The sequence below is a fragment of the Schistocerca piceifrons genome, chromosome 4 (assembly GCF_021461385.2).
Source record: "Schistocerca piceifrons isolate TAMUIC-IGC-003096 chromosome 4, iqSchPice1.1, whole genome shotgun sequence".
Classification (NCBI taxonomy): Eukaryota; Metazoa; Arthropoda; class Insecta; order Orthoptera; family Acrididae; genus Schistocerca; species Schistocerca piceifrons.
Window position 1 is genome coordinate 99,658,879 of NC_060141.1, and position 25,005 is coordinate 99,683,883.

The 25,005-nt window shown below is 44.2% G+C and overlaps 1 protein-coding gene across 1 annotated transcript in view; it reads left to right on the forward strand.

The window, feature by feature from the left end:
- LOC124795632 overlaps positions 1-25,005 on the forward strand; it is a 318,228-nt gene that overhangs the window by 47,897 nt on the left and 245,326 nt on the right. The window contains exon 2 of the mRNA XM_047259704.1: positions 19,779-19,896. Within this exon, the coding sequence (XP_047115660.1) occupies positions 19,779-19,896 (118 nt within the window). The remainder of the gene's footprint in view (positions 1-19,778; positions 19,897-25,005) is intronic.

Genomic DNA, 25,005 nt, shown 5'->3' on the forward strand with positions numbered 1-25,005 from the left:
GCAATACATCTCTTGCATTTCCTTCGCGACATCTGTCTCTGTTCTTTAGATCTATTAAATAACCGATACAGCTTATACCCTAGAGCCGTCGATCCCCTTCCTCCGCCTCACTAGTGATTATTATCAGTCCTGCTGCAACTTGGAACAGTATTTGAGCACTACTAGCAGCTATCTTACTGTTCATCCGAAATGTTTGTTTGCTAAAGTTTAATTATCGTGGCAAGGCTACACACAGTATACTCTCAAGGAATTTCAGAAATGAAAAATAAATTTTGAGGCTAATCTGATGGTTCCTTACGTGAAACATCTTTATCGCTACGATTAGGGAAAGTATATCTCCTGTTGGATAGGTTCAGTTTTCTAATTGGAAAGGTTTTCTTTCCTGGAAAACAAAGTAATCTTTATTATAATGTAGGAAATGATGCAAAAGGCCACAGTTGCGGTGTTCTCGAACAGTAATGGATGAAACAATGTAATCTTTTCTTCGCGATGTGTGACTTTTGGCTTACCTGTATCTGTGTAGTGTAATTGCTGTGAGTATAAAGTTTTAATATTTTGTTGTTATTGTTAATGCTGATGAGAAAAGGAATGGGGGCGCTAAAACTCGATGCCGGCACATATACAGGGTGTTACAAAAAGGTACGGCCAAACTTTCAGGAAACATTCCTCACACACAAATAAAGAAAAGATGTTATGTGGACATGTGTCCGGAAACGCTTAATTTCCATGTTAGAGCTCATTTTAGTTTCGTCAGTATGTACTGTACTTCCTCGATTCACCGCTAGTTGGCCCAATTGAAGGAAGGTAATGTTGACTTCGGTGCTTGTGTTGACGTGCGACTCATTGCTCTACAGTACTAGCATGAAGCACATCAGTACGTAGCATCAACAGGTTGACTGGGCCCCATGTTCTTCCACCTACGCTCAATGGAGAACGTTGTCATGATTTCATACGGGATACTCTCCCTATGCTGCTAGAACATGTGCCTTTACAAGTACAACACAACATGTGGTTCATGCACGATGGAGCTCCTGCACATTTCAGTCGAAGTGTTCGTACGCTTCTCAACAACAGATTCGGTGACCGATGGATTGGTAGAGGCGGACCAATTCCATGGCCTCCACGCTCTCCTGACCTCAACCCTCTTGACTTTCATTTATGGGGGCATTTGAAAGCTCTTGCCTACGCAACCCCGGTACCAAATTTAGAGACTCTTCGTGCTCGTATTGTTGACGGCTGTGATACAATACGCCATTCTCTAGGGCTGCATCAGCGCATCAGGGATTCCATGCAACGGAGGGTGGGTGCATGTATCCTCGCGAACGGAGGACATTTTTAACATTTCCTGTAACAAAGTGTTCGAAGTCACGCTGGTGCGTTCTGTTGCTGTGTGTTTCCATTCCATGATTAATGTGATTTGAAGAGAAGTAATAAAATGAGCTCTAACATGGAAATTAAGCGTTTCCGGACACATGTCCACATAACATATTTTCTTTCTTTGTGTATGAGGAATGTTTCCTGAAAGTTTGGCCGTACCTTTTTGTAACACCCTGTATCAGCGGGCGTGCTGGAAAGTAGTGCCTCCGAATTCTTTATGCGAAAAATCTTAAGGCTTTTTAAATAAAACAAGCTTTACAAGCGTTTTACGTCTTTATTCTTCATGCCCACATATTTTCAGTCCTCTGCCGTTACAGGGTTCTGAATTGTAGAATGTAACATGGCGGTGTGTATCGTAACTATGTCGGTACGTGAGAGAAAAGCGTGCTGTAACTTAAATTTCTAATTTGAATAGTTCGTCCACACATGCAACACCCTCTCCTTCAGCATCACAATGACAGACCACGCACGAGTGCTGCAATGTCTGCAACAATCCGACGCCTTGGGTTCACTATCATCGACCATCCTCCGTACAGTCCTGACATGGCCCTATCCGATTTTCATTTGTTTCCGAAACTTAAAGAACAGCTATGAGCACTTTACTTTGATAGTAGATGTGAGGTTGACGCTCTGTCAACATAGTTAAACGTTCTAGAGTGGACGTATCAACAAATACGTCTCTGATTGGGAGAAATAAATTCGTCAACATGGTGGCTATGTTGGATATAATAATGGCTCTGAGCACTATGGGACTTAACTGCTGAGGCCATCAGTCGCCTAGAACTTAGAACTACTTAAACCTAACTAACCTAAGGACACCACACACATCCATGCCCGAAGCAGGATTCGAACCTGCGACCGTAGCAGTCGTGCGGTTCCAGACTGTAGCGCCTAGAACCGCTCGGCCACCACGGCCGGCGCTATGTTGGAAAACAGATATGTAGACAAGAAGAATAATAAAGTTTGTTTCATTTAAAAAGCTTTAAGAGTTTCCACATAAATTTGTAGGAACTATTTTTCAGCGCGCCTCGTAGCTTATGCATCGTCCATCAATTGTAAGAGATCGCATCTGCTGACTTTCATTACTGAAACTGGTAACTTAAATGTTTGTTCTCTGCATCTCCGCACTGATGTTTTAAGGGTTCGCAAAAACTGGTATACGCGTCATGATGATCACTGCAACGATGTTATCAGCATTTGGTGTATAATGTAGACTGGCAGGTGCCAGTCAGTTGTCATAAATATGCAGTGACACATGTCACGATTGAAATGTTAACAGTTTATACTTGAAGATCTGTAATTATTCCTTTTAACTATTGGTCAAGGACAGAGTTCGTAATTTCCAAGCTTTTGTTTTGGAATCATCTCTGCTTTAACCAGAAGTTACTTCGGGAAGCTACAGAGTATGTAAGACCGACTATTTGAATCCAATTGTTTCCCTAAGTAGGTTCAACGGTGACGACTTAGACCATTCTTTGGGAGGGATATGCAGTTTCCGTGAGGCATTACTTTTCAGCACGTCCTAGTACATGTAAATTCACTCATAAGGGCTTTGTAGAGGATTCATCGAATCTCTTTCAGTCCACTTCTCGACAAGTCCACTCACGAATAACACGTGGGAAAAACGAACACCAAAAATGTTTGCGCGCTAGCTCTGGTTTCTCTTATTTTATTACGACGGTCATTTCTGCCTCTGTAGGTGGAGGTTAACAAAATATTCAGGCATTCAGGGGAAAAAACTGTAATCTAAATTTCATGAAAACAGTCGCCGCAATGAAAAACGCCTTTGTTTTAATTACTGGCACCTCAAGTCGCGTATCTTATGCGTGACACCTTCTCCCCTATTTCACTCTAATACAAATGGAGCTACTCTTCTTTCAAATTTATCGATGCCCTCTGTCACTGCTATCTGGTAAGGATCCCATACAGCGCAGCGGTAGTCGAGAGGAGGACGGAGATGTGCTTGAAGGCATTCTCTTTAGTAGATCTGTTGCGTCTTCCAAGTGTTTTGCCAATAAAATGCAATATTTGGTTCGTCTTCCCCTCAAAATTACTCCTCTCGAATAGCACCAAGGTGGCCCACATCAACAGTATTTCTTATAGCGTGCTACACTGTTGCGAGTGGTACATCATTCCTTGCAGATACGTTCGAGTGTATGTGTTCACTGGGCAACGAACCTGGAAATTTCATTCATGGTGTGGTCTTCGGCACGTTAAAACTTGATAGCTCCTATCTGCAATTCTATTACTTTCCCACGATGACCCTGATTCTATACAACCCACTGGCAAATACACATCACTTCAATGCCATAACTCGTTCTTTACCATCTTACCGCTCTAAGGTGACCAATACCCTCTTTTGAGGGTTGACTAAAATTTTATCCAGTGATCTTCATCAGCATAATCCGCTAAGAGTGGCTTTGACCACACATATAATAACAGAGTAAACATTGTGTTTTTAATGCTACTGCTTAACGAGCATAGTGACATTATAAACTGACGAGTGCGGTGTTTTTTGCCTCTATCATCACGTGAGGAACAAGTTCGTAAGGACACGAACATCGACAAAGACCGTAAGAAATCGTGAAAATAAAGTCTTTAACTAATTTTAGTGGAAGGGATCTTCTAAAATTTTCATAAAGCCTGACATTGTCAGGTATGGAGAAAGCGGTATTCATGAAATTTATTAAAACTAAATACAAAAATCTTTTAATGCCTAGACCGCATTTACATAAAACAATTAAAATAGATGATTAGCTAGTTCCGGCTGTAAGCAGTGGCGGATATATATGGAGGACGCCCTCCCTTGCCGGGGGGATCGACTTAATGTCTTAGCTCTGTTGAACACCCACCCTGACATTGATTGTCCTATTGACGATGTAATTAACCAATTTGCCAGGAAAAAAAGCAAGAATACAAGAAATAGCCTAAGAGAATCCTCTTAACAAACTAAATATACATACATCACGTAACTCGTCGGTAGCGAAATAAACTGTTAATACTTCCAGCCAGACTGACTTGGTTAACCCTATTCGAAGTCAAGACATAACTGACCTATAAATGCATATAATGAATATTTGTTCCATAATTGACATATTGACGTTTTACTACGAGTGACAGGTTCTCTGTTGTCTCCTTCAGATATTTTAAATATTTTTTTTTATCCAGCATGTCGCAGAAAAAATATTTGGTGCTGAGACATTTGTTTTGTGTATTTCTGCAGGTTTACGGTCTTTTTACACGAACGCATGTCACAAAATGACTATTGCTATTGCTATTTCCAGTTCGTGTTCAACCGACATTTTGCATACACAAGGTAGATTACATAAAAAGCACAACAAAAATTCTTATCTAGCAAGACTGCGACGCAGGTTCAGTTTCACGTATGGTTTTCTCCACCGATGTCAAGTCGTTTTTTACCAAAGAATTAGTGTATGCCTTTATATTTTGTATCCGTTCAAACATTTTAATCTTGTCTGTTTATTTGGTTAAGAGGTTTTACATAGGTGCTTTTCCGTATTCTTTCTTTTTTGATTGTTTACAGATCTGAAGATGGTTATCTCTTACAGCCGAAAGTAGCTAGTCATCTTTTATGTAAATGCAGTCCAGGCATTAAAAGTTTTTTGTAAAAAGAGTTTAATTTTAATAAACGATCACAAAAAATTACTTAGTTGCGAACAGTACTCTATCCAACGATTTAATATATGATTGAAGCAGACGAAATTAATTAAAATTTGTGCTGTGGCCAGGACTCGAACCCAGGTCTTCTTGCTTGCTAGGCAGAAATGCTAAACATTACACTACCACAGCACACTGATCAATATTGCTGCACGAACTATCTAAGCTGAGTACCCTCCCCAACACAAACTTCAATTCATTTTCCCTTGTATATTGTCAACAATTATAAGATCTATAAGATCACCGATGGTAAAAGGACGACCCGTTTCGTCCAATGCTGCGATGGTTGCCAATATCGGAGAGCCCTGGCAGTAGTGACAATATATAAAGGAAAATGAACTGAGATTTGTGTTGGGGAGGGTACTCAGCTTAGGGATTTCGTGCAGCACTCTTGACCACTGTGCTGTGGTAGTGTAATGGTTAGCAATTCTGTGTAACTAGCAAGAAGACCTGGGTTCGAGTCCTGGCCGCAGCACAAATTTTAATTCATTTCGTCTGCTTCAATCATCATCGTAGATAACGAAAAGAGACTTAAATGTCTCAGGTAAACATTTAATTATAAGATTTAATATATGTTTCATAATACCCAACCATCTAGCATTGTTGGATACTCCAAAACGTTTCGTAGTCGAAATCTTGGCCGTCGGTAAATGTTTACACCATCGCCAGCCAGAACTCATATGAAGAGTTATCCTGCAGTAAGTGACTATTTTATGTTCTTACAATATGCATCTTCGTAACCGTTCCTTTATTCTGGTTCTACGTATATCACAGTCTCGTCCTTCTACTCCACGGCAACATCGATGTCTGATTTAGCCCCTTAGAAAAAATCTTCGGAGACGGGATTCGCATCCTTCCTTGCCAAAGAGACAGACGTAACAATTCAATATCATTCTGAAGAAAGCCAGAACATGTAAAAATTATGTTCATAGCAGAACTTTATCCAGGATCGTGCGTCATGAAATCTCAAAACTAGGTTGCCATTCGTGCTTAAATTAACATGAGTTCCCCGTTCGGCATGATCAGATCCTGGGTTGGTTTTTTTGTCATGTAGTATGCTGCTTTTTCTTTCATTTTGCATGTAAGTGACGAGTAATGACATTTGTGCTCGTGGCTGTTGAACAAAATCCCCGTCACACTTCATTTGCTCTGACGCCAGCGTTATCGTGTGAAGCTCTTATCTGTTATCTATATAATACCACTTAATTCATTACAGTATCTTGAATAATTTTAAAAATGTGAGCGCTTTAAATTACAATCAATTCCGCAATGTGTGTTCTCTTGTCACGTTCCACTAAACGGGCTAAAACCACAGTTTTTGTTTTCTTTTGTTGTGAGCATGTTGGGTTTCTTGACTAATTTCACTGATGACTCTCAGATTACCAGCCGAGTAATAGCATGTGACCAGTTTCTTTTTTCTGTTCGGTAATTGATGCTCCTTGCGTTTATGTATGGGCTCCTTTTCCTGCTATTATTTCACGCAGTATTTCTCCTTCTATGCATTGTAAGAACAAACTGTTTCTTGGAATTGTTTCTCTCCAGTTCCTCCAAACCTTCTTTGGGTTCCAATAATCACTTCCCCACACCTGTGTCATTACTGTCGTGCTTACTATGCAATCTTTGTTTATTCATATTAGATTTCTGCACAAACTCACTTTTTACTCGGTGTATCCCTTTAGCTACTTTGTCCAGCTGCTACATCACTGTGGTGAGCTGATGGTACTCTTGCCCACGTTTGCGACATAACGCACCTATCTGGACATTTCCATTTCGGTAAATCACGAATTCTTGTGTAAAACCGTGATCCAAGTTAACAGGAAACCTTATCATGGCCAAAACATACAAACTGTTAAATCTTAATAGGCAAAGAGAAACAGTTATCATTTAAGGGAAAAATTATAAAATTAGAATTAGACTTACATGATGCAAGCCTTGAACAACTATCAAATTCTAATAGTCTCGGGTATACCCTCAGACACGAATACGACGTAGACAGCAATTAGATTCTCAAGCGTGCGTGGTACAGTCGAACAATGGTGAAAAGCTGCCACATTTACACCTTTCTGAGCGTATTGTCACATCGTTGGCTTGGTTGCGGAGTATCTTTGCGAGCAGCTGCTTTTGCAGAGTCGTGCATGGGACGCGGAGCTGCTATGTTATGTTGTGGGTAGCTCTGCATGGGAAAGACGTTATTATGGAAGTTAAAGTGTGGCTACAAGTGCTATTATTGTGAAGTAATGAGATATGGAAGTGGATTCAGTGAAAAGTGCGTAAAGAAGCAATTAAATATGAGCAGTGCCGTCGATAACGTATTTGAGTATCCGCCCGTTTGCGTGTCGTACCGTACATCATCAATCATCCGCGTCGTGTGCGGCCTCTCAGAATGAAACTAATGTGAACCAGTAAAATAGTTTACCTCAAAAGAGAGCAATCAAGTGCCAGTGTCTTGTAGCGAGCTTGAGAACGTGCGTTCCGTCATCGCGTTTCCACATCATCAACAATCAGCCGCGTCGCGACGGTTACGCGCACGCTCGTACGAGTGAGAACTGTGAACTGTAAATTAACTTTTGTGAACAGTGTTCTACTAAAAGTGTCGAAGAGGACTGGTACCAGATATCTGTGTGTACGTGACGAGCGTAAGAACGTTCGTTCGACCATTCGGCTTCTGCATGATCAAAAATTACCCGCGTCGCGTCGGTTAGGCGGCGTACGCTCGTCCAAGTGATAATTGTGGCAGATGATCATTATCATTGCCTATGTATTTATCGCCGAAGGTCGGCCAGAGTAATACTGTGCAATACGTGTGACGGCGTGAAGTAAAATTGTGACAAACATTAACATCGTCAAGAATACTGTACAGTAATAAGGGAATAATAATTATGACCTCTCATCAAATCAGCAAGAGTGTTAATTGACATCAACACTTACGACTTAGTGAAACCTGCGATTTTCTTATCGTCTCAGAATATAATTATTCATACCAGACGCTGGACAGTGTTGTGTTTAGTGATGAGTGGCTCCCCTAAACCCGCTTGCATATTTATATACATAATTTCAAGCAAGCTAGCAGTAGTGTGGAGCAGAAATAATACGACCGCCGCAGGAGTATCAGGTACGTGGCGTGGACAGGGCGCACGGTCAAATCGAGATCAGTTTAAGGGTCCCCCACCAGTTGTGCCCCCGGGCGTGTTACACTCTGATGGCGTTACAACAGTCAATGACAGTTTTGACCCATCTGCACGGCAATGACGTATAGATACCAAAAGCAAACGACAGGAGCTGAAATCAAGCAACTGATACGAAGTACTTGAAAGTAGTCCAACGTGTAGCAGACTGGACGACATCTGCAATGACCCTAATAATAGAAAAATCGAAGAATACAGGTGAAATTAGCCTAACCTTTGAATGGGAAATGAGCGACTACCAAATGAAAGTATTAAGTACTCAGTATCTGGGAGTGCAGTTCTGGGTTCGCTCGTCTTCTACACTGACGGTCCCCTGTTCTTCGAGGTTTCAATATTCTCCTGAGAATTCTTCGTTCGCAAGTCCTAGACTCCTAAGTGATCCTGTTCTTAAAGTGTCCAGATTTTCTGCTGCTGTTCATGAGGCTTCAGGGCGGTTCAGTGAAGGGCAGTATCAATTTTGTATTCATCGAATGGTTCTTTTTATTGTAGATGTTAATACTGAAATTGTATGCTAAATTAATATTGTTTATTAGCGCTTCCACATAATCTTTCCTACCAGAACAGCTTCAATACGTTCTCCTAAGTATTTAGCTCTTCCTACCGTCAGATTTTTCCTGCTTCTCGTATCAGCCATCTAGGAGCTGTCTTGATGCTTTACAAGTACATTCGTCCCCACGTTGGAGCTAGTCACAAAGGCATCCAACAGGCTACCCTCTGCAGCTTTGCATCTCTCATGACACGCGTATCTCTCCGTTTATCCAACTGTTTAATCATTACAGACTAACTCCGCCGTCCCACCTAGGGAAAGTGACTGATCGTGGCCATTCACAAGAATATCACAGAATTTTTCCTGAAACGATAAGAGAGGAAAAAAAGGAAGATTAGGGTTTAAAATTCCATCAACATCGAGGTCATTAGAAATACAGTACAACCAAAGAATATATCAAGGACTGCCATTTTAAAGGACTATCCTACCTATTGTCCGCAGCGAGTTAGCGATATCGCGGAAAACCTAAATTTGGATGGCCGAACGCTGATTTGAACTGTAGTCTTGCCAATGCAAAATAAACTTCATCGTCCAGGCAGGTGACCTTACACACTGATCAGCTAGAACATCATGACCATCTACTTAATAACTGTTATGTCCACCTTTGGCATGGATAACAGCGGCGATGCATCATGGCATGGAAGCAATGAGGCCTTGGCAGGTCGCTGGAGAGAGTTGGCACGACGTCTGCACACACAGATCACCTAATTCCCGTAAATTCCGGGTTGGAGGGCGAAAAGCTCTGACGCCACGTTCAACCACATCACAGATTTTTTCCATCGGGTTCAGATCTGGTGATAATACTTTGATGAGGAAAGCAATCACATTTTTCGATAAGTTATCGGTTACTGTAAGATTTCATGTCACTGGTGAATCGAAGTCTGTCAGAAGCTACACTTTTGGTACAGAAACATCTTCATTGCCAGCACCGATTCTCCTCGAGTTCTTAATGGCGTGTCTTTTTACTGTGAACACAGTAGCTTTATTTCCCTTTTCATTTCATGCGGCATACACTGTAACGTACAGCATATTTACACTCCTGGAAATTGAAATAAGAACACCGTGAATTCATTGTCCCAGGAAGGGGAAACTTTATTGACACAATCCTGGGGTCAGATACATCACATGATCACACTGACAGAACCACAGGCACATAGACACAGGCAACAGAGCATGCACAATGTCGGCACTAGTACAGTGTATATCCACCTTTCGCAGCAATGCAGGCTGCTATTCTCCCATGGAGACGATCGTAGAGATGCTGGATGTAGTCCTGTGGAACGGCTTGCCATGCCATTTCCACCTGGCGCCTCAGTTGGACCAGCGTTCGTGCTGGACGTGCAGACCGCGTGAGACGACGCTTCATCCAGTCCCAAACATGCTCAATGGGGGACAGATCCGGAGATCTTGCTGGCCAGGGTAGTTGACTTACACCTTCTAGAGCACGTTGGGTGGCACGGGATACATGCGGACGTGCATTGTCCTGTTGGAACAGCAAGTTCCCTTGCCGGTCTAGGAATGGTAGAACGATGGGTTCGATGACGGTTTGGATGTACCGTGCACTATTCAGTGTCCCCTCGACGATCACCAGTGGTGTACGGCCAGTGTAGGAGATCGCTCCCCACACCATGATGCCGGGTGTTGGCCCTGTGTGCCTCGGTCGTATGCAGTCCTGATTGTGGCGCTCACCTGCACGGCGCCAAACACGCATACGACCATCATTGGCACCAAGGCAGAAGCGACTCTCATCGCTGAAGGCGACACGTCTCCATTCGTCCCTCCATTCACGCCTGTCGCGACACCACTGGAGGCGGGCTGCACGATGTTGGGGCGTGAGCGGAAGACGGCCTAACGGTGTGCGGGACCGTAGCCCAGCTTCATGGAGACGGTTGCGAATGGTCCTCGCCGATACCCCAGGAGCAACAGTGTCCCTAATTTGCTGGGAAGTGACGGTGCGGTCCCCTACGGCACTGTGTAGGACCCTACGGTCTTGGCGTGCATCCGTGCGTCGCTGCGGTCCGGTCCCAGGTCGACGGGCACGTGCACCTTCCGCCGACCACTGGCGACAACATCGATGTACTGTGGAGACCTCACGCCCCACGTGTTGAGCAATTCGGCGGTACGTCCACCCGGCCTCCCGCATGCCCACTATACGCCCTCGCTCAAAGTCCGTCAACTGCACATACGGTTCACGTCCACGCTGTCGCGGCATGCTACCAGTTTTAAAGACTGCGATGGAGCTCCGTATGCCACGGCAAACTGGCTGACACTGACGGCGGCGGTGCACAAATGCTGCGCAGCTAGCGCCATTCGACGGCCAACACCGCGGTTCCTGGTGTGTCCGCTGTGCCGTGCGTGTGATCATTGCTTGTACAGCCGTCTCGTACTGTCCGGAGCAAGTATGGTGGGTCTGACACACCGGTGTCAATGTGTTCTTTTTTCCATTTCCAGGAGTGTAGTTTGTTGCTGTATCATATTAGTTCTTGTTGTGATAGTCTTTACTTCTGCTCTCAGAAAGATACCGCTTCAGTTTTTGTGTAACGTTTGTTGAAGTTATTATGTTTCGATTGGTTACAAAGTTATGTCTCAATATAAAAAAGGAGTAATAAAAATAATAATCAGTGATAATGATAATGATGATGATAATAGTAATCAGTATACAGGGTGATCCAAAGAACGGCTACAAACTGACAAGGCACATCGAGCTTTCAACAAGGCTCAGTGATCACGGTATCCCGAGTTCGATTCCCTGTCGGGTTGGGGATTTTCTCTTCCCGGGGACTGGGTGTTTGTGTTGTCCTCATCATTTCATCGTCATCATCATTCGTGACAGTGGCTAGATTGGACTGCGAAAAAAAATTGGTCTATGTTAAAATTCGGAATTTCTAGGGGCGCTGATGACCGCACAGTTGAGCAGCCCCCAAACCAAACACCATTATCATCAGTGATAACATAGGAACCGGCGTCCGCAAAGGTCATCCGGTGCTACTAAATAGCGTTGCAGTTATTTAGTCACATGTTACAAAAGGACGCCCACTACAGATGCTCGAAATTTTGTCCACATGCATGAGACGCTTTTGACATCGACGCTGCATTAAACGGCGCATCCTCTCAAAGATACCTGGTGTATCTCGAAGACGACCTGCTGCCGCAACAATCCTGCCTACTGAGTCCCCCGGCCAAGTAACAGGTGTTTCATACGCAAGGCTCTTCTGATACCCTCCCACAGGAAACAATCGACTGGTGACAGATCGGGTGATTGGGGTGGCCATGCGACTGCCCAGCCGCAACCAGTCCAGTGGCCGGGAAAGGTTGACCGTAGATGTGCACTCACTAGTCCGCTGAAATGCGCGAGAGCTCCATCGTGCTGAAATCTAATGCGGCGAATAGGCGTGGGGACATCATTCAGCATGTCCGGCAGAAAGTCTTGCATGAATACTTGATACGTGCGACCTTCAAGTCGGTAGAATGTACAGCTCACTTCAATAGTCCCTGACGAAGTCATCCCACACGTTAAGGGTAAATTTGCGTTGTGAGGCATGCACACGTATAGCATGTGGTTACACATCCCCCCACGGATGCAGGTTGTGAACGTTCATCATACCCCCTCGAGTGAGAACCCACCGTCATCGGTGAAGAGGACACTCGCAGTGAATTCATGCAGAAACCACAACGCAATACCCGTGCGCTTGTTGTATAGTCCGCCGGTTGCAATGCCTGGACGCGTTGGAAATTAAACAAATGCAGTCCTCCGTCGTGCACAATTCCCTAAACGGAGGGCTGGGGGTTATCAGTGGCGCGGGATACACCTCGTGTACTTGTTGACGGCATACGCCCTACCCTTTCGCGAACGCTTTCTTCCGCCGAAACTGTCCGTCTTGTACGTTGGCGACCAGCAACCGGCTTACGCACGTGGAACGAGCTGATTTCGCACAATCGGTGATGCAGGGTGGAGAATAATGTGTAGCACCGCACCTTTCTATCGGGATGTTTCGTACGATACAATCGCACGGCTTCTCATCCATTGCAGTTGGCCGCTTCATAAATCAAATGCATCTCAGCCATTTCGCCATACGTGTAGCTATAATCCGTTTATCAAAATAATAATAAACCAGATGTAAACATTGTACTGTGTATTCTTCCGCGTTTGCTGGAACCTCATTGGATTTCCGTTTCACGCGTGACTGCAGCCAAGTTGTCTCGAGTACTATCAAGTACGATAATAAGGGTACGTTTTGTGCTGTTGCTACAGTCTGGAACCGCGCGACCGCTACGGTCGCAGGTTAGAATCCTGCCTCGGGCATGGCTCAAAATGGTTCAAATGGCTCTGAGCACTATGCGACTAAACTTCTGAGGTCATCAGTCGCCTAGAACTTAGAACTGATTAAACCTAACTAACCTAAGGACATCACACACATCCATGCCCGAGGCAGGATTCAAACCTGCGACCGTAGCGGTCACTCGGCTCCAGACTGTAGCGCCTAGAACCGCACGGCCACTCCGGCCGGCACCTCGGGCATGGATGTGTGTGATGTCCTTAGGTTAGTTAGGTTTAAGTAGTTCTAAGTTCTAGGGGACTGATGAGCTCAGAAGTTAAGTCCCATAGTGCTCAGAGCCATTTTTTTGTGCTGTTCGTTAGGCGCACATTGACAACGGGACAACAGCTTTACTGGCGCATCTAACTTGGACAGCACTGGCCGGTCAGCTGGTACAGCTAGCCTGCAGTGACGTGGCCAGCTGCAGTTCACACGTAAAAAGAGACAGGCAGAGGAGCAACACAGCTCCGAATGTCATTTAATTTTTACACAGACTGAAATAATGCACTGCAAATCTCCCACAAAAAACGCTCCTTAGACGACTAGACGAAAACCGCAACATGTTATCATTTTTAGCTAACGTACTATTGTAATTAAAAACAAGAATGATGGTGATCCGTAGTGGCCGAGCGGTTCTAGGCGCTACAGTCTGGAACCGCGCAACCGCTACGGTCGCAGGTTCGAATCCTGCCTCGGGCATGGACGTGTGTGATGTTCTTAGGTTATTTAGGTTTAAGTAGTTCTAAGTTCTAGGGGACTGATGACCACAGATGTTAAGTCCCATAGTGCTCAGAGCCATTTGAACCATTTTTTGATGGTGATCTCTTCCGTGCAGGAGGACAACACATTCGAACTATTATGGGAATCAGTGAATTGCTACGAGTATTTATGATAATGGGCAGTGGTACGACAGCAGTAATGTCAAAGTAAGTTGTAAATCTGAGTCGGTCAATGACCGTGTCCGTATGGACGAGCCGGTCAAAGCGACCGTGCGCAGCAAACTGAAAAATCCCATGTGGCACGAATTTTCAACTTTCCCAATTGATTAATTTCAGTGCCCAATGGCAACTGTCTCCTTTGTTTCAGTTACTATGGAAGGCGAATAAAAGACGGATTTGTCAGAAGGACTCTGCGAAAATGCAACGAATCTATGTAGAAATCGCATACTAGACGCCAATGTGACCACTTCTAGAATACTGTTCCACTGTTTGGAGTTCTTATGAAGTAGGTACGACAACAGACGCCGAACGGGTTCAGGGACGCGCTACAGGATCGTAGTAGTCGGTATTACCATCCAGTGTAGCTGAAATGCTCGAGGAACTGATGCCCTTGCCATCACTTTCTCCGGATCTCCCACCCATTGAAAACATCTGCTCATGGTGAAGCACGTACATTTTAATTATATCGAAATAACTGACAGTAGTCTGAAACACAACTGTTAGAATGGGAACGGCATGTGAACGTGTATTTTATCTCGTCGCTCTTGCAGTTTGCCTGTGCTTAACTTTTCTAGACTGCGAGAATGTAAATTTAATTTATCTGTCAATAAACTTAAACCAAACCAAAACTGCATGAATTTAAGTAACACAAAAACTGAATCTGATGCAACACTATTGATTTGACATTTGCCCTGGTAATAAAACAAAACTTCATCTATTTGAAAATAATGGTTCCTGTCTTTCATGAATGCTATTCCTGATATAACAAGATTTCTTACCTTTATCTGCGCAATGGTAACGCACTTCGCACTGCCCTCTCTTAGTGCTTTAAATTTTATGGTTAACAAACAGCTACTGTGCAAGGCTGTTGCTTAGCACACATTTCAATTAAGTCGAATATGACTGAGACAAAAGTATCTTGAGAAAAATACGAGGGCTGTTCAATAAAGAATGATCATAATGTTGTATGGTCGTAATTTCTTGCGCTAAAATTTAATCTTATGGTATTGTTAGCTTAATGTGCAACAAACACGCCGTAGTAGTTTCATTGTAGGGACTCCTGGTTCCCGCCTGTGAGAGGCATGCGAGGCCAGACATGTTCAGTATCGCCTACCGCTGCAATGGAGGTAACACGCGAGCACTAATATGCAGCTTTGAAATTCTGCTTTAGTCCCAACAAATCTTCATCTGAGGCCTATACAATGTTACAGGAGGCCTACGAGAGTCTGTTCTTCCCTACAGCACAGCTCGAAGGTTGTTTAAAATGTTTAAAGAGGAGAGACAATCAATTTCAAAGGAAGGTGGGTCCGGTGCTCCAGTTACTGCTCTTACGGAAGAAAACATCCACACTGCTGCTGTAATTGTGAAAGAGAATCGACGAATTACCCCAAGTTCACTTTCTGAAATACTGAACATTTCATTGGGTGCCACCCACAAGCTGGTGACAGAAAAATTACACATGACACGTGTTTGTGGGCGATAGGTTTCAAGATTGTTGATTCCTGAACAAAAGGACATTTGCGTGCAGGTCTGCATGCAGTTAAGTTGATGTTAGAGGAAGATCCGGAGTTTCTTTCAAATGTAATCACTGCTGGTGAAATTTGGCTACATCATTTTGATCCTGAGAGCAAACAGCAAAGCTCGGTGTGGAAGTCTCCTTCATCACCAACCCCCAAAAAGCAAAAGTGATTGCTTCTGCAGGGAAAGTTATGGTCATCTCATTCTTTGATATTCATGGCGTGGTTTATCAGCATGTTGTACCTGCACTCACATCAGTAACTGTACAATACTACAGGGATGTCCTGAAAATATTGCAAGTCCATATCAGGTGTAAAAGACCACATTTCCGTGAAGCAGGCTGGATGTTGCACCGAAGCAGGCTGGATGTTGCACCGCGATAATGTGCGGTCGCATATTGCCAATGTTGTTGCTGAATATCTTGCAAAAACCAACGTGATGTACATCCCTCGCCCTCCCTATAGTCCGTATTTAGCGCCATGTGAGTTTTTCTACTCCCTAACATGAATCATCAGGAGCAGTGGTGAAGGCTGCGGAGGCGAATTTGGAGGATCTCTAAAGAAAATGGTTTCCAACATGTATTTGAAGACCGGCAGCAACGCTGGGACAAGTGCATCGCATTCATAGGAGACTACTTTGATAAGGACCATCAAAATTATGAGGATGAGTAAAGGCATGTTGCAAAAAAAAAAAAAAAATTATTATCATTCTTTATTGAACTGCCCTCGTAGTTAATCAAAAATGACATGGATCTGAGAACTGGTACTGACTTGGCGTAAGTAACAATATGGCACTAACTTTAAAACTTGTATTTTGACTCTTTGAAAATTAATAATGCTTGTATTTTGATGAACTATAGCATAGGGCTGAAGCAGTATGGAAATGCATACCCGCATCCGTCATCTAGGCTCAGTTCAACTCTATGATCATCCAAGACAGACCCGTTGTTTCTCCTAGACGTGGCAGTTCAGTCTATTAAATTTCCCACCTTGCACACTCCCAGATCATCTACAAGTTTAATTATGTATTCATTCTACAATACTGTGCACCGATGAGCCAAAACATTATCACCAACTACTTAAAAGCGTGTTGGTCCATCTCTGGAAAGCAGATCAGTAATGGTTCTGCGTGTCATGGATTCGACAAGTATTCGACAGGTTTCTGGAGATTCATGGCACCAGATGCCTACACGTAGGTCACACAGTCCTCGTAATTTACGTGCGGTTGGTTTCATCAGATTCAGATAAGCCGAATTTTATGGCCAAGACACAAAATTAGTTGCCTCTCACGCTCCTCAAACCACTGTAGAAAGATTCTGGCCTTGTGACAGGGAAGATGACATCGCTGTTGGGGAAGACATCAAGCGTAAGGTGTTGTAGGTGGTCTCTAATAATGTTCACGCAGTCCACAGCTGTCATGGCCCCATGGAAACCCAGGTGAGTGTCCACCATAATATAATACTGCTACCACCGGCCTGTGTCCATGGCGCGCTGCACGCTTCGAGCCTGGATAACAGCGTACGTACAAAGACCATCGACCTGGTTTAACAATAGACGGGATTCATCCGACCAGGCAACACGTTTCCATTGATCCGCCGTCCAATTTCGGTGATCCCTTTACCACTGTAATCATAATTGACGATGTTGTTGCGTCAATATGGGAACGTGTACGCATCCTTTGTTGCAGAACACCTTGTTCAGTATTATGCTCTGAACGGCGTGCTCCAAAACATTTGCGCCTGCACCAGCACTGTACTCTGTCGTCAGATCTGACACAGATCACCGAGTATCCTGCTTTAGAGAGCGGGCAAGCCTCAGAGCCGTATGTTCTGTGATGAGCTATGGACGTCCGACTTCTTGCCGCCTACTTGCGGTTTCGGCATTCTTCAAGCACTTTCCGTAGACGCTCACGACAGTAGCACGCGAACAGCCAACCAGCATCGCCGTTTCCGAGATTGTCGGTTTCAGGTGCTGGGCCGTGACAATCTGGCTTAAGTCGACGGATTTCCGCATTTTGAGCCACTTATCGCCGCTAGAAATAGTCCCCATTCGTCTCTGCTCCGACCATGTAGGTCTCTTACCGCCTCACGTGCCCTCAGCGCCTCCAAACAGCATCCAACCTAGCTGTGGGCATTCGTCGTAATGTTTTGGCTGACCAGTTGTGAGCGTGTGGGTGCTATTCTGTTATTCTGCGCAACGGATTAATCTGAGCTGTACCCTTTTCCCTGCGGCTCCTGCAAGATGCAATTTCCACCCCCACACTACTACAGAAGTCAGACAGACTCTCCTAACGTTCTAATGAGAAATGCCTGAAAAACTTTCAGCAATAAATATCTTCTGGAGTCGTCCGCTGTAAGGAAATAACACAAAAATTCACAAAATTTCTTACGTAACTAGTGGGATACTTGGGTACTGGATTAGTGCTAGTTAGTGTAATAAAAACATGAAACTAACGAAAATTATTTATTTTGCAAACATTCTGAGAAATCACAATAGCACTTTTAGTTATGAACTGAACACATTATTTCCTAGTTGTTTTCGGAATGTGAAGTTACCTCTCAAGGATAGGATTCGCTAATGAAATTTCTATACAAAGTTTAAGATTGTTATTGACTTGGAAGAATGGCTGAGAGTCGCACCTACTCAATTTGAATAATTATCCGTTAGAATGTGCTAGGTATAGTCGAGGCTGTTGCGTGTGAAATGCAGTGAAGTGTATTGTGGTGGAGGGAATATGGGGCTCGCAATAGCTGTAGCGCACAATACCGTAAGCTGCGATGACTGCTGTCTGCGCTACTGACAAATAAGATAACTCTTGTTCTATCTGGATTGACCTTCGCCAATCAAACTCTCCCTACGCCTTGATGAAGTCAGGGACTCCTATTCGCCCCTAGTCTAATTATTGGCATGGTACACTGGTCAGATAACCAGTCCACCGCGATACCACTCAAAAATTCGCTCGCAGGCGTTTAACTATAACTCTGTCCGTTCACACCGCACAATAAGTGTGGCGGCCAACACAGTGAACAATGCTTAATCGCAAGGACTCAATATAGAGTTGCACTCCGATTCGCTCTCGACAGAGGTGCTCTCCCAGTGAAGTACTGAGGAGAGACTTGTTCCTCGCTCTTTGAGTACACGTACGAGCGCGCACGCTATCGTTACGGGTTCTCGCTCCAAGAGCGACAACGGAACGGCCCCTCTCCACGCCAGACGTGTAGGAGTGTATCTTTTGGTCTCTTCCATTACTCCTTCAGCTCAAGGCGTCAGAAATATCATTTGCCAATCAGCATTGCTCTTCTAAAGCGGGAGAATGACGTTTCGTTTAAGGTGACCAATCTGGAAACCGGTACCATTGGCGTTTGCTATCTCCCTGCGAAAATCTCTGAAACTGCGTGGTATTTGTAAAGAATGTTAGGCTGGGCGCTCCCACACAATGTAGCGGAATTTGCTTGTAAGCTGAACATGAGGCCATTCCTCCTTTCACTCGGGCAAACACTGTCCGCTCCACAGGCGGCCGCCGGCTGATGTAGATAGCTCCCTGTGAAAACCTCTGAAGGGACCGGCATCCTGGCGTGTGGTGTTTGCCTGTCCCGAACTAAAAGCTTTTGTGACCATAGTGTCTTGAATGTGTGTGTGTACGCCAGCCTCGAGTATTTCAACCATGGTGCGCACTTGCGATTTATTAGTTATTTGGATATCGTTTACATGAATTCATACAACGTTGACTTTAACTTATCAAGTTTGAGTTTGAATGAAGCGTCTTGATGTGCGAAATACGATTGTGAGGGCGGAATATGTAAGCAATGGGAAAGGCCCTAGTAGCCAGCAGTGTTTGTAAGGAAATCTTACCAGTAGTATGATTGGCTTTCAGAGTTTGAAAAATTGTCGTATACAATTTATTACGTATAAAGAGCCAGTGAAGATTCAGACTAGGTAAATTGGACCACAAATGTACGCCCATCATGGGAAAATTACATTCCCACACTTTCTCATTTCGTAAATGCTCTGACCCACTCCCATTTCATTGGGATTTGCCTGAAAAGAACACATTTCTTACCTCCTCTTCCAACTTTTCTTGCCAGCTTGTTTTTGTGGTTTAGCTCGTAAGAGAGTGGTTATCAAGAGTTGGGAACGTGCGGCGTTCTGTGCCGGTAGCACCGCGGGCTGTACCCGCCCCTCGCAGCTGCCAGCTGATCGCCTATGTGTGTGTGTAACAGTTGCAGGGCGCGGTCTGGGCCGTCCTCGGTCTTCTGGGCTTCCTCCTCTTCTGGTGCCACCTGCAGCCGGCGTCACCGGACAACTTCGGATTCGTCCTCTACGCCTTCTTCTTCTACAGTGAGTACCTGCTGCGGGCAACCCCATGTTATTTCAGCACAGTAAGCAGGGTATCACAGGGGTTCAATCAACGCCTACACTAGCATCCAAGAATAAAACATACTGGTGAGATGCTGTCATCTTTCCTCTACAACATCCCGGAAAATTACCCTGACGTGGTTACGTTTTATTTACAAGTTATTGGCCATAAACCAGTGTCCAGTATACAGCCGTCTCGAAAGGAGGGGGCGGGGAAGGGGGGATAGAACCGAAGGGTGGGGGGGGGGAGCAAGAGGAGGCAGTTGGCCTTGTACTTGTAGACTTTTTCTTCGCTTCAGAATTCTGATGCATTTTCACAAAACCACTGACATAGTGCTCCAGTGTGCGGCGAGAAATATTCTAGCTGAATCAATCTCTACAGAACTTTGTTTTCATCCTTTTCACGGGAAATATAGGGGTTGGGCTAAAGTATGTAACTACTGCGAGAAATTCATGTTTGAACATAAATGCAGCTGTTAGCCAAGCACGACGGTCACGCTGTTATATTTGACACGAACGAGGCCTGTGTAGTTCCCTCAGTACGTTGCAAGTGTGAGTCGTGGTCAAAAAAGTTTTCTGTGTAGCTGTGAGCGCATTATGCCAGAGCTAAGTGACTTCGAAAGTGAGCAAATCGTTGGTGCTCGTATCGTAGGTGCTCTCGTGGCCAAGGCAACCGAAGTGTTGCGTCTTTCAAGAGGCACCGTATCGAAGATTTATACCACATACAGGGAAAGCACAAAAACATCATCCTTAAAGCCACAGCGCGGACGAGAGTTTGTGCTTATTGATCGTGACAGTAGGTCATCGAAGAGGATTGTGACGGAGAATAAGAGGACGGCAGTTGCGAAGTGTCACTTCTGAACTGAATATCGCGCTCGCGAACCTTGTCAGCATTAAAACAACAGGAAGGGAGCTCCGTAAGTTGGGATTTTCAGTTCGAGCTGGTCTTCCTAAACTGGGCATCAGTGATCAGATGGCCGTAACAGGAAAGCGTGGTGCCGAAGTCATAAAACTTTGCCTTTCGAGCAATGGAAGAAAGTTTGATCGGATGAGTTCTGTTTCACACTGTTTCCAACTTTTGGGCGAGTTTAAGTCCCAAGAGTGAAACATGGCGGTAGCTACATCATGGTACATCATGGTATTCCATTGGCCCCATAGGTATTCTGCAAGGTCGGTTTACCATCCAGGACTTCGACCATTTGGGTTGATTAAGTCCATCCCTTGGTGCATTGTTTGCCTCCCAATGGTTATGCAGCGTTCAAGGATGACTGGGCCCTAGTTCACGCAGCTCGCATCGTCCAAAACTGACTTTATCACCACGAGGATGAATTGTCGCATTTCACATAGCCAGCACAATCACCAGATCTCAATTAGCGTTTGTGGTTTACTTTGAAAAGAAGAGGGTGTAATCGCTATAAAACTCCATCATAGTTACCTGAAATTGCCACTGTTTTGCGGTAAGAGTGATAATATTCGTCGAAAACCATACAGGACCTGTATTTATCCATTTTGAGTCAACTGGATGCTGTTTTACAAGCCAACAGTTGTACTGTATCGTGTTAGACATGGTAATGTCCTGTGTTTTTGGTGTTTCCGTATTTTTGTCTACCCCCTGTGGTCGCGTTTGTGGCGCCGTGCTGCAGTCAAGACGGATCAGGATGTTCACAGCCGAAACAACCACGAAATTCTTGTGTCGCTTCCTCGCGCCAGCATTATCGAGCTCCAGAGTTGGAGCCACCCGAGTAGTCGGCAGTTCCTGAGCATTGCACTACTCCCCCACCAGTACAACATAGACGGGACTGTACTGCACCTGGCCGACATCTGTATCACAAGTACATCCCCTCGCATTGTTGCACAAAAGGTTTACGTAGTCTAGCTATTATGTTCCCTCGCATTGTTGCACAAAAGGTTTACGTGGTCTAGCTATTATAGTACACACTGAACAAAATTGCGATGTTGTAACACTGATACGAACTCAGGTCGTATCTGTTGATATGAGTGGCCGAGAGGCTGATCAATAGATACAGTGAAGCTTAGACCTAGCGCTCAGCCACACTCCCCCCCCCCCCCTGCCCCTCCGCCTGATGCTGCATGAGGCCGAGAAATAAGGGAATGAGTGTGACGTGATGAAAGTATAAAGTAGCTCATTCCACAGGTATGTCCTGAATAACACCATCTAACTAGCCTATCGCAGTTCATAAATGAATGCACTTGGCTGGCCACTCTAGAACAGTACAAAGGAGAACAGTCTTCCAGAATGAATATTCGCTCTGTAGCGGTATGCGCGCATTTGAAATTGGCTGGCAGATTTAAAAAAATTATATATATATATATATATTATTTATTTACTTATTTTTGCCTTTCGTAGGTGCGCAGTCCGTTGCATAGTGAAAATTAATTCAGGAAACAATCCCATGGCTATAGGTAAGCTATATATCCATTACACCTTTTCTTCCAGGAATGCTAGTCCCGCAAGGTATGCAGGAGAATCTGTGAGGTGTGGAAGGCAGATGAGGTACTGGCGGAAATGAAGCTGTGAGGGTGGGCGGTGGTGAGTCGTACTTGGATAGTTCACAAGCAGAGCACCTGGCAACCAGATTTTTGAAACTTTTTATATTCATGGTACGTGAAGTTCAGGATTCAAATATAATTCCCCAAGCAGTACCGCGCAACTCTCGCTATGGTATTTTCGTTGGTTTTATTCTTTCGTTTAATTCGAATATATACAGTGCTATTACAAATGATTGAAGCGATTTCATAAATTCACTGTAGCTCCATTCATTGACATATGGTCACGACACACTACAGATACGTAGAAAAACTCATAAAGTTTTATTCGGCTGAAGCCGCACTTCAGGTTTCTGCCGCCAGAGCGCTCGAGAGTGCAGTGAGACAAAATGGCGACAGAAGCCGAGAAAGTGTATGTCGTGCTTGAAATGCACTCACATCAGTCTGTCATAACAGTGCAACGACACTTCAGGACGAAGTTCAACAAAGATCCACCAACTGCTAACTCCATTCGGCGATGGTATGCGCAGTTTAAAGCTTCTGGATGCCTCTGTAAGGGGAAATCAACGGGTCGGCCTGCAGTGAGCGAAGAAACGGTTGAACACGTGCGGGCAAGTTTCACGCGTAGCCCGCGGAAGTCGACGAATAAAGCAAGCAGGGAGCTAAACGTACCACAGCCGACGGTTTGGAAAACCTTACGGAAAAGCCTAAAGCAGAAGCCTTACCGTTTACAATTGCTACAAGCCCTGACACCCGATGACAAAGCCAAACGCTTTGAATTTTCGGCGCGGTTGCAACAGCTCATGGAAGAAGATGCGTTCAGTGCGAAATTTGTTTTCAGTGATGAAGCAACATTTTTTTCTTAATGGTGAAGTGTTTAAACCTCCTCTACCAAGAAACGTGCCACAACTGCGAGCTCGCATCAACGATGCTTTCGAACTCATTGGTGGGGACATGCTGCGCCGAGTGAGGGGAGGAACTTGATTATCGGCTTGATGTCTGCCGAATCACTAAAGGGGCACATATCGAACATTTGTGAATGCCTAAGAAAACTTTTTGAGTTTTTGTATGTGTGTGCAAAGCATTGAAAAAATATCTCAAATAATAAAGTTATTGTAGAGCTGTGAAATCGCTTCAATCATTTGTAATAACCCTGTACATCATTTAACTAAAAATTCATCTAATGTATGCTACTAAACACATATACGCTCTTCATTTTTTATGAATAAAGCACGTCTCCTTGTTTATAATTATATATTGCACGCAAAATTCCAGTTTCTATTGCAAACATAAATTCTTAATTATTGATATTTTATAAAAGATTAACAAATTTGTAACTTTTTAAAAATTTCAATCTTCTTTATGATCAATCGTCTATAAAATACGATAATTAAGAGTTTACACTGCAATGCCTGCAATACGTAATTAGGAACAAGATGTGCATTCTTCACAAAAATGATATGGAGATGTTTTAATCAGTATATGTGACGAATTTTTAAAAAATAAAACGAGGAAAAGACCATAGTAGGATTCGAACAAAGGGATCCGTTGCTTACCCAATTACAATCCCCCGATGCTACCAAGGTTTGTTCTTAATTTAGTATGATTTTATTGTACAACAGGTATTGCAAAGTTTTGCACTGGCTCTAAATACGACATTTATATAAGATGTGTAAACGGCAAGAACGTGTCTCGTTTCCTTTTATTGATCACTTCTTGTTTTTCTTTCTCCAAAGTGTTGTGTGAAGTCGAATATACGTCTCTTCTCCCTCACTCAATACGTAGTTTATAATACAATATATGAATCATTTGAGTATTCTTGTCTTCGATGTGGGGTACGCTTTGACGTCCACGTACTGCTGTTTATTTCGTTTACAGTCGTGGGTAGTAAACTTACTGATTTCCATTTTATCCATTTCCATAGACCTGGAATTTTGGAGCAACAAACTGTTGATTGCATGGCAGTATCAACCACTCCACACTATTTGCAGCATGGATGAATAGTCAGTTTCATTCTGTGACCTTGGGCAGCTGTCAGGATATCATTTTTAAACCGAGTGACCCACACTACCATTAGAGAAGAATGACTTTAACTTCTGTGAATTATAGTTCCTCGTAGATCTTCGAAGTCGACTTTCTCGTGAGTGTTTGAGAGTTGCATCGTACTTCTTGGGGAACTGATATTTCAGTTCAGAATTTCAGCACCATAAAAAAACTTAACTCAGCCCGAACAGGCCATGAAGGCACAACGGTACCGACCGGCCGCCGTGTCAACCATAGGCCAGAGGCGTCACTGGATGCGAATAAGGAGGGGCATGTGGTCAGCACACCGCCATATGACAGTTTACGAGACCGGAGCCGCTACTTTTTAATTAAGTAGCTCCTCAGTTGCCTCACCAGAGCTGAGCGAACCCCGCTTGCCAACAGCGTTCGGCAGACTGGATGGTCACCCATCCAAGTGTTAGCCCAGCCCGACAGCGCTTAACTTCGGTGATCTGGCGGGAACCGGTGTTACCACTGGGGCAAGGCCGTTGGCCGTTTCACCACCATAAATATAAAAAATTACAAAGATCTATTGCCGGG